The 10,510-nt window shown below is 47.6% G+C and overlaps 2 protein-coding genes across 2 annotated transcripts in view; both read right to left on the minus strand.

Moving 5' to 3' along the window:
* CASS4 (Cas scaffold protein family member 4) overlaps positions 1-5,084 on the minus strand; it is an 18,818-nt gene extending 13,734 nt beyond the window's left edge. Inside the window, exon 1 of the mRNA XM_057378616.1 lies at positions 4,815-5,084. Within this exon, the coding sequence (XP_057234599.1) occupies positions 4,815-4,859 (45 nt within the window). The 5' untranslated portion in view covers positions 4,860-5,084. The remainder of the gene's footprint in view (positions 1-4,814) is intronic.
* A 1,104-nt stretch (positions 5,085-6,188) lies between these two features.
* CSTF1 (cleavage stimulation factor subunit 1) lies at positions 6,189-10,061 on the minus strand. The gene is made up of 3 exons (XM_057378611.1): positions 9,841-10,061; positions 8,971-9,361; positions 6,189-7,663 (listed from the first exon to the last, which is right to left on the minus strand). Exons 1-3 carry the CDS (start codon positions 10,033-10,035, stop codon positions 7,404-7,406), a joined length of 846 nt encoding a protein of 281 aa, XP_057234594.1. The 5' UTR covers positions 10,036-10,061; the 3' UTR covers positions 6,189-7,403.
* Between the last annotated feature and the right edge of the window lie 449 nt (positions 10,062-10,510).

Raw genomic sequence — 10,510 nt, forward strand, 5'->3', positions numbered from 1 at the left:
TTTTTCATTTTCCATGGGCAGGGAACTCCTGCTGGGTGCGTGCCAGGGGAGGTGACAGGGTGCCAGGCTGTCCCTGCTGCCGTGCCCRTTGTCCATGGAAGTGGCAGCAGAGGGGATGAGCTCAGGGTGATTCAGSCTGTGATTCACAATGAATCAGCGGAGCAGCAGAAATCCCAAAGCTGCGGCTTCCTGGGGCTCTGGGGCTGCCCTTTCCAGCCCCCAAAGCAGCTCCTGTTTCAGCCCTGCCCTCTGGACAGCCCTGAAGTGGCTGTGCTTCTGAGCAAATAAATTAAATACATTGAACAGATGGAGAAATGAATTATTTCATTTCAAATATCACTGAAATTATTATATTTCTCTGGGTAAAGGAGTGATTTTCCACCTGTCCTAATGGCTGTGTGAATCCCCACGTCCAGGCAGCAGCTGGACCCTGCTCAAATCCTGTCATTAGCCCGGGACACATGGGGACAGCACTGCAGTGACCATACTTCTGAGCAAATAAATTAAATACACTGAACAAATGGAGGAATGAATGATTTCATTTCAAATATCACCGAAATGATAATTTTTCTCTGGGTAAAGGAGTGATTTCCCACCTGCCCTAATCGTTGTGTGAATCCCCACATCCCCACGCTGTGTGAATCCTTTTGTGGTTATAAATATATAATCACTGGAATTATTATATTTCTCTGGATATAACAGAGTGATTTCCCACCTGCTTTAATCTCTGTGTGAATCYCCATGTCCAGGCAGCAGCTGGACCCTGCTCAAATCCTGTCATTAGCYCAGGACACATGGGGACAGCACTGCCCTGGATCAGCTGAGCCCCTCACTGTGTCACAGCACAGCCACAAAGGGGGCCCGGGGGCAAAACCAGGGACAAACGGCAGGGAAATGGCTTTGATCCATCCCTTATCCCCCCCCTGCCTCAAGGAGAGATCAGCATTAATAAAAAATGAGTTTTGCTTTCCTCTCTTTCCTCTCTTTGGAGCCGCAGTTGTCCCTGCAGATGGCTCTGTCCTTATCCTCGACAGCAAAAGGCTTTCCCAGGCTCACTSAGCTCACACTGAAATCACCGGGTGTTTTCCCCATCGCTGAGTGACCTCAATTCTTGAAACATTTCCATTACCCATTTTCTAGGAATCAGTGCAAAAAACGTCATCTTTTTGAGGTAATACACAGCTCGAGTGTTAACATCATTTTTTCCATTCACTTCCAATGTGGAAGTGACCAGTCTGGGTCATTCATGGTCATTTTTAATAAGCTTGTTATTATTCAATGTACATAAAACAAACCCTTCCCCTCCTCAGCCCCGCTGCTGCTCCTCAGAAAGGATTAACTTGGATTATATYTTAAAAATTAACAGCACGTGCCCTGTTAGTGAAGTGCAAATCAGCAGAACGCACACACTGCAAAGGGACCCTGCCAGACGCAGATTTCACCCTCTAAACACTACAAAAAAAATCAGAAAAGTCATTAAATAAACAGCAGCAAAAGGGAAAAACCCAATACTTACACCGACCTTCATTTTGCTGCCTGTTTTCCCTGTCAGTCCATCACCTGAGGAGGAGCAGGAGGAGGATTCCAGCYCTGTGAGAGGATCAGGCAGCACTGGAGGCTCTGGCTGGAACTGGAGAGGAAAAGCTCAGCCCCTGGAACCTCCTGCTCGCCAGGAAACCCAGGAAAGCAGCTCTGGGCATGGGGGGAGTTTATTACATAGAAGAATTCTCTCCAGGGAGCACTGAGCTGCAGCTGGTGATGTGCAGGACACACAGACAGTCCTGCAGGGAGTGCATTCCCTGCTCTGAGCAGAGAGTCCCTCTCAAAAAGGATTGGATTTGGAAGCGTTTCTGCAGCAGCATTTTTTACTCCTGGGTTTGTTGGTTTTTTTTTTTTTTTTTTTTTTTTTAAACTTAAAAGTGGTTTGGGGTTTGATAAACTTTAGACCTTTCGTGTTCAGGTCTCTAGAAAACTGAACAGATGCCTTTGTGGTTATAAACACCCCCCTGCAAAACAACCTCACTCTGCAGAGGCAGAAAACCCCAGGAGGAAACCTAAACATGACCTGCAGCTGAAGGGTTTTGTTTCTTGGACTCTTAAAAAAAAAAATCCTTGAATATTATTAAGCTGTAGGGTTATTTAAAATCATTAATTTTAATGATTGCTGGTTGCTATTTGCTCAGCGCCAGCTGAGTCCAGGCCATGCTTATGCCAATGCACAGGTTTTACCCCYTTGGACTTGGTTTGCAAATTTTGGCTGGTTTTGCCTTTGTGCACACTGCCTGTTCCCTGGTAAAGCCTTTTCCTTCCTCTTTCCRTGGTAGCTTCAAGATTAAATTAGACACTGGCTCCCAAAGCCACAATCACCCAGCCAGAAAAGATCTGAATATCCTGCATAGAAAAAATGCTGAGCTGAAAATGCTTTCTCAACAAAATCTACAYCTCTGGGCTCAGAGCAAAGCGGCTGCTGCTCAAAGGAGAGAGAATTCCTGCCATGGCAGGGACATTTCCACTGTCCCAGGGTGCTCCAAACCCTGTCCAGCCTGGTCTGGGCACTGCCAGGGATCCAGGGGCAGCCACAGCTCTGGGCACCCTGTGCCAGGGTGGAATTCCTGCCCAATATCCCATCTAATCCTGCTCTCTGTCCATTTGGAGCCATTCCCTGTGTCCTGTTCCTCCATCCCTTGTTAATCCTCTCTCTCCATCCTTCCTGCAGCTCCTTCAGGCCCCACCCTGAGCTCACCCCAAAGCTTCTCCTGTCCGTGTGAGCAATCCCAGCTCTCTCAGCAGAGCTGCTCCATCCCTCTGCCCATCCTGGAGCCCCTCTGGGCTCTCTCCTGCAGCTCCAGGTCCCTCCTGGAGGCAGCTGAGCAGGTGGGGTCTCACCTGAGCGGGGCAGAGTCCCCATCATTGCCCCTGCCCGTGTTTGGGGCGAGTTGGGACRATGTGACCCGGGCATTTCAGGAGAGACAAACCCCAAATGCATTTCCAGCATGTCCAGCACATGTCCAGCCCACCCTGCAGTTGATTCCAGGGCAGCAGGAGCCCGTGGAGCTGACGGGGTTTGTGATTGCACCCAAGGGTGCAACGCTTCCTGTGCCACCCCTGGACAAACAAACAACGGCTGCACCCAAACCCAGCCCTGCTCAGGGGGGCTTTCCTTGTGCAGCTGCAAAAATTGGGGCTCAGGGATCATTGCAAAGCGATGCTGCTGAGGGCTGGTGCTTCAAGGAGTAGAGAAAAAAAAATTCTATTTTTCTAATAAGCATAATATATAAATATTACGATAAACAGCACTGCCAGGGTAGTAGGGGCCTTGTAAACGGTTCATAAATTATGTAGCAGAAATAAGTTTGGCTTTTTATTACTCAGCTGAAGTTGACTGGGTGTGCTGTGGCCGTGTCTAAAATGCTCACAGCAGAACAGGGAATCAGTTTGCTACCGTTACATTTATTTATTGATAATACACTTAAGAAAACTGGAAACAGATGTAGAAACAGAAAATGTCTCTTTGTAGAGATGAAAAAATGTCCTGCCTCAATTCCTGATGACTCAATGTGAAAAGAAGCCCCCTAATCTTTACAAGCCTCAATGGAAAGTTTCGAGCAGATAAAAATGATTCATTGAACTCGTTGAACTAAGCTTTCCCCCCACCACTAAATTTTCCATCAGATTTCCAGGAGGTTCTTTATTTACAGTAAACACTGAGATCATAACCCAGGATGAAAATCATAATTCCATTACACTGCAGACAGCAGCACAGCAAGGCTCTGACTGGAATCAAGACTTCAGCATTCTCCAAACCCTACAGCTGCAGCAGGGATCTCATCTGCATAAAATTAATCTGGATGTAATGTGAACGCAGAAATAAATGTAACAAACCTCATATGCTGGTTCCAATCTTTCAAAATAGGAACACAGAGTGTTTCAAAATGTTTTCTGCATTGAATGTAACGTAAAGAAATTATGTCATGCAAGAGGTGAGCGGGGCTGTCACTGAAAGTCTCTGAYGATGGAACTGTCCCAATGTCACTGCAGGGTAATATTAAGGTGGACCTTGAAGTGATATCTTTATAATTTCACAAATGTGGTTATTTCCAGGTATTTGCTGTTTAGGAATCCTGCTTTATTTAGGATAAATRACATTCAGTGTCAGCTCCCAATCGTGGTTTTGTCACTGTGAAAAGTGCAGGGAGACACCAGGTACAAGAGCCTTCTGTCCCCTCCGAGCTGAGGAACCCAAACATTTCACAGGATCACAGAACCCCTGAGGCTGCAAAGAGCTCTGAGACCATCGAGTCCARGCTGKGACTGATCCCCACCTTGAGCACTACAGTGGCACCTCCAGCCTTTCTTGGACACCTCCAGGGATGGGCACTGCAAACTTCCCTGGRCAGTTCCAATCCCTGAGCACCTTTTCCATGRGGAAATTCCTCCTGGTGTCCCCYTKKYCSYYCCCMRSCCMRSCYKRRGSCSKTYCCYYYYCYYCYKKYCCYKKTYCCYKGRRSMMMRSCCSRMMCCCCCMRKKKYCCCYYCYKKYMRGGRGTTGTGCAGAGCCCCAAATCCCCCCTGATCCCCGTTTTCTCCAGGCTGAGCCCCTTTCCAGCTCCCTCAGCTGCTCCTGGAGCTCCAGACCCTTCCCAGCTCCGTTCCCTGCCCTGGACACCTCCAGCCCCTCCAGGGCTCTGTGGCCATCAGAGACCAGAACTGGACACAGCCCTCAAGGGTCTCCTCACCAGTGCTGCTTCCAACATCACCACAATCCCACCGAATTCCAACATCAAACCCTTCCCTGCCCATAAAACCCCACAGACCTTTGCAGTTGTGCTGCTCCTCAGGTTTGCATCCATGGTGGTCATTTCCCAGCTGGAGGAACAGGGAGAATYCCAGCAGGATGAGGCTCCAGCCGTGCCCTGGTGCTGTGTGTGGGCACCACAACCCCGGCCAAGTCCATCTGACAGCTCTGCCCCACGTCACGCACAGCCCGGGGGCAGCATTCGCATGGAAGATGCTATCAGCATCAACAAGAGATCAAAGGAGGGCAAAATAGAAACCCAAAAACCCTTCTGGTGACTGAAGTGACAAAAATGGTCTGAGAGCAAGCGGAATTTTGCTCGCTCCGTGCCACTGGCTTGTTGCAATTAACCACAGTTCATGTTCTGCATTTCCTCTTTTGCAGCAGWGAAGGCAGGGCAGGGCAGTGCCAGGAGCTGCAGGGGGGTTGATAAGGCACCGCTGCCATCCCAGCACGGAGCTTTTCCAAGCTGGGCTTTATGGTCTCAGCTTTCRCAGCCCCTCAACAATGGGCACTCAAAGCACCTCCTCACTGCCACAGGGGAGAGGTGTTTCCAGAGCCAAGGAATGCTTTGGGTTGGTTGGAAGGGACCCTAAGGACRTCTCATTCCATGGGCAGGGACACYTTCCACCATTCCAGGTTGCTCCAAGTCCTGTCCCACCTGGCCTTGAACATTCTATTCCACCCTGTGGTGAAATTTTCTCACTCAACAAGGTGAGTTCAGYTTCTCAAACASAAACCCAGCACCTCTGTGGYCTCAGSAAGRTGGCCAGGATGTGGGAAGGCAGCAKGGGACCAGTGGCAGGATGGTTTTGAATTCACAGAAACTTTTGCAAGTTAAAGCCCACAGAATGAAGGAAATGTCAGGTGGGACTTCACTCACTGTTTGCAAGCACAGCGGTGCTTCAACACATAAATCACCAAAAGAAGGTTTTTAAAATAGATTTGAAACACCAGAAACAAGTGCATTAATTATGGACAGGTGCTTTAGCAGAATTAAAAAAAGGTGGCACTCCAAAAAAAGCAAAAAGCCACTGCTGTCACCCAGCCCACACCACCCCCAGTGAGTGTGTCAGGACTTCCCTTTTCCCTCCCCCAGCTCTGCTTCTCCTTGTTTCTCCACCAAGAAAGCCARCAGCACCACTATCTCTGACCACCACTGCTTCTGAGGGCTCAGAAACTCGGAGGCAGAGGAGGAGCAAAGACATCTGTCAAGCCTCAGAAATGTTTTTAAAAAGGAAATGTCATTCTTTTAATAAAACCACCCCACATTCTAGACTGTGAGTCTGGAATTTACCCGATTCAGCTGGAACACAACAAATTCATCATTAAGAAGTCCCCAAAGCCCCAGCCTCCCATATTTCTTAGTTATACAGAAAACAAACACAATTCCTTCTTAATGTATCAAAGAGCTTTTCAAAAGGCAATCTTTATTTAAATACAGACAAAACCTGTACCCTCCTCAGCCCTTGACAATTCCTCAGTGGAATGGGAAGATCCTCCAGCAGCAAGAACCAGCTCACATTTAAAAACCCTCACCAAGGCAAGTGCTGAGCTCTGACCACAGGAGCCTCCCAGTGTGATGTCCAAGAGYTCTGCACAAGGAGGCCTCAAAGAACAAATTTAAGCCTCTGCTCAGGCAGATCTCTTGGGAGAAGTAGTGAATTTTCAAACTTAGAGAAATTTTAAGCAGAGCTCCTTAATGATGGCCACTGGGTTTGTGAATAATTAAAGAAGAATGGAATTCAAGTGCTGTGTAACAGACAGATGATTTCTCAACATTTCTGAGGTACATACACAAAAATCCAGATGCACAAGTTGCTTTCTTTCAGAGGATACTAAAGGTCTCTAAGGCAAAATTATTCTTATTTTCACCTGCAGCAGCACTGTCATGTTTTAGTTGCAATGTGGATATTCCTTAACACTATTAGGAATTCTTTTTGAGGTCCCACYTGTTAAGATAAATTCAAAAGATGAGATGAAGTCTGAGTTCTAACACCAGAACTAGGAGACCATTTCTTGAATTCACTGAAATATAAAATTCWGCTTGAATTCTTATGGCACAACTCAGAACTGAAGGCCCACTTGGCCAATGAACAAAAAACACAAAAAAGAAYTCACCAAAACCCCAGACTAAAAGATACAAACCAGAGCTTTACAAATAATGAACTTGGCTGAAGGCAGCTTAAGGCTTCATTAAAGTATCTACTGAGTTGTGCTGCTCTTTGTGCAATGTGTTCTCTWCCAGAGTTCAGTGGGATTGCACAGACACCACACGGAGCAGAACTGGCTCCTCCTGCCCCTTTGAGCAAGACACAGTCCCTTTATGCTTTGTGTGATTCTACAAGGCAGAACAAGCTTAGCCCTTCCTGCCAGGATCCTTTTATTCTCCACCCCCTCTCCCTTCAGTACAATTGTTTAATTACAAAAATTAAACCACGCACACTAATAAAAAAAATTAGTGTGGGGTGAAGAGTCTCGATATTTTGTTCTTTTCCTGCCACGTGTGACAGAAGCAAAGCCGGGCCCAGCGTGGAGGCAGCTGTGGGCAGTACAACCCCACAGTGCTGCAGGAGCTGCCAAATCCCTGCTGCTCAGGGGAAGCTGCTCAGTCTGTGGTGGATCTCCTGTACCAGAACCTGGCCCTGTARTCATCACTGCAGGTCATGAAGCCGGGGTTGGTGGGAGAGTGGACGATGCAGCGCACGATGCTGTTGTGGCCCAGGGACAGGAGGTTCCTGCGCTCAGCAGTTCTGGAATCCCAGCAGCACAGGCTTATGGTCCTTTCGTCTGGAAGCAGCACATAATCCTCTGTGTGGTTGAAGACAGCCTGTGTCCTGTGTACCTGGCGTCCACTCAAACCAGCACCTAAAAACAGGCAGCAAAAGAATACATTTCAGGAAGTTTTCAATGACCTAAGAATAGATTTTCTGTAAGTATCAATTTTCTACAAAGGAGCCACMTTCTTTCTGCTGTCCAACCACTTCCACAAGCAACAGGTGATGYAGTAATCAATATTCTTTTGTAGTTATAGAGCCATAAAGGTGGGAAAATATCACAGAGTCCAAGCTGTGATCCTCACCTTGTCCAGAGCTCTGAGTGCCACTTCCAGGCACTCCTTGGACACCTCCAGGGATGGGCACCCCAAACCTCCCTGGGCAGCCCCTGCCAAGGCCTGACCACCCTTTCCAGGGAAAAAACTCCTGCTGTCCATGGATATGTTCCAAAATTCCTTAGAGGACAGAAGGAATACCGACTCCAGCTGTGCCTAGCCAAATCCTTTACCTTCAAGAGGATTTCTGCATGAGGCTTTCAGCTGTGACCAAGGGGAGTGCACTGAGAGTAGAACCCAGGGATTCTCACGATCCTTGGGGACTTCTCAGTGTATGAGAACAGAACCCAGAGATTCTCATGATCCTTGAGGRCTTCTCAGTGTATTTATCACATGGTACACACTGTATGACCCACCTTGGCCATACCTTCAGATCAAATGTGTTTCCTGTACTGACAGCACTGCACAGATCCTACCTGGGATCCTGCACGGGTTTCCCGACAAAGTGCTGCTCCCTGCTGGCTGCGAGCAAGAGAGCTGCAGTGCAAACAGGGCCCTACAAACCCCAAAAGCTGACACACACAATTTTTCTGTGCTCCTGCTGCTTAAGCACATCAGTGCTTGACCCCAAAGCTTCTCACACAGCTGCAAAGCTTCCACATCCTTCATCATTCCCTAAATCCTGCTGAGATCCAAGCATGGCACTGTCAGCATGGCCCAAGGATGACTCCCCTGCACATAACTGCAAATTTGAAATAAATAACACAAAAAAGGGAATAAACCAGCTGTGGGTACATTTCAGAGTACTGCCATGAGTGCAGAGCTCCAAGAGTTAATGGTTAAATTAATTGCCTGAAGTGATGACTTCCCTCCACAACAATGGAGTAATGTCAGAAAGTCTCCAAAATCTACTCAGGCTAAACACACACTGATGCACAGAATCACAGCTTCTCTTCTGGAATTAGCCTACATTAAATRCTTTCAAAAATCTGGGGCAACTTAGCCTCAGCACAAGAGTTTCAGCATTCCCTTTAAGAATTATTGTTGTTCTGACAATATTCCCAGCCCTGCCATGGCTCAGCACCTGCAAGAGAAGGTGCTCAGAAAGTCACCCACCACATACCTGTGTATTTAACCAGCGTCCGACCAGTGGATATCTCCCACAGTTTAGCTACAGAGTCTTTCCCACTGGACAAGATATATTTGGAATTTTTGGAAAAAATAGCAGAACAGACTTCAGCTCCGTCGTGTGCCTTCTCAAAGGTGGTGATGCAGCGGTTGGAGACCCCATCCCAGAGTTTGATGCAGCCATCCTTGCTGCCTGTCACATACATGTTGGCACTGGCATTGTAGTTGACAGAGCAGATGGCATCTGTGTGCTGGTCCTGGGGGTTGCAYGACACGAAGCACTGGAAGGTGTTGATGTCGTACAGGCGTAGGGTTGGGTGCTGGGTGCCCACCAGGATGAAATCTCCAGAAGGGTGGAAAGAAATGGAGCGTAACATCTCAGCTTCCTGTGGGGTTAAAAACAGGCAATGGGGTGAGGAGGGAAAATCTGAGATGGAAGGGTCAATGCTGGTGGTGTTAAAGTGCTAAAAACAACCTGAATTATCAGCAGAGCCCGGACTGAAATGACAGGCTGCCTGTAGCTTTAYTGTAGCTTTTGTCCAGAGCAGCCTTGCAGTGCCTCCTCATTTTGGGGTATCACACCTCACCAGCCCACCACCACCTCATCACAAACATTCCTCCAAAACAAAGATGAGACAATTGACTTCTAGGTTATTCCTATTAGAGTTGGTCTAATAAACAAAAAGCTGTTGACACTAAATACAGGTGTTCATGAAGGACAAAATAAGACACCACCTCTGTAACATCTGCAAATGTTGTACTCGTGTCCTCTCTCCCTAACTCTGCACCACCTGAGGCACAACTCGGCTCACAACACCTCAACACTCGAACATCTGAGCTTTGGCTGCTCTGGAAAGCACCTCACCTGGATGTATTTGAAGGCTCTTTTGGCAGAAGGTTTTGAATAATCAAACAGTTTCAGTGTGTAGTCCCTKGACCCCGATGCCAGGATCTGTTCTGTAGGATGGAAAGCTAAACATGTCACTTCATCCACGTGATCATACAGAGTCCGGATCACTGGGTGGTTTTCCATGTTCTGCTGTGCTGTYTCATTCATCATGACCTACAAAGAACATTCAACACGTTGCTGTTAGAAAACAGAGCAGGGTTTTGACAGGAAAAGTAGGTTTTAGGCTTGCAGAGTGGCTGAACAGCAGCTCCTTTCTGACACCACCAGGCACACAATCTGCTCCCTTCATTATCTGAAGGCCCCRTGTACATCAACAAATAAAATCCCTGTGTCTTTACGAAGGTCAAAACAACTTGGCTCAAGGACAAACCAGAGTAACAGAGAACTGGTGCAAGAAAACATCACCTTCGTAAACAGCCTAAAGCAAAACACTGACTGCTGGAAGACTTGAGAGAAGCTGCACTGRAACTGCAGCTCTTTGCTGAGAATTTGGTGTGGGCTCTGTGCAAAAAAATCCCATTTTCACTGCAACCTGATAACTGCCTTGGAGAAAGCAGATCAGTGTGTGAAACTGCTCTGAAACACCCAGTAAAAACATGGGTGGTCAAGGGGGGCTTCAGAGACC

The sequence above is a fragment of the Malurus melanocephalus genome, unplaced genomic scaffold (genome assembly GCF_030028575.1).
Source record: "Malurus melanocephalus ecotype Western Australia unplaced genomic scaffold, MMel_1.1 scaffold_367, whole genome shotgun sequence".
Lineage (NCBI taxonomy): Eukaryota > Metazoa > Chordata > Aves > Passeriformes > Maluridae > Malurus > Malurus melanocephalus.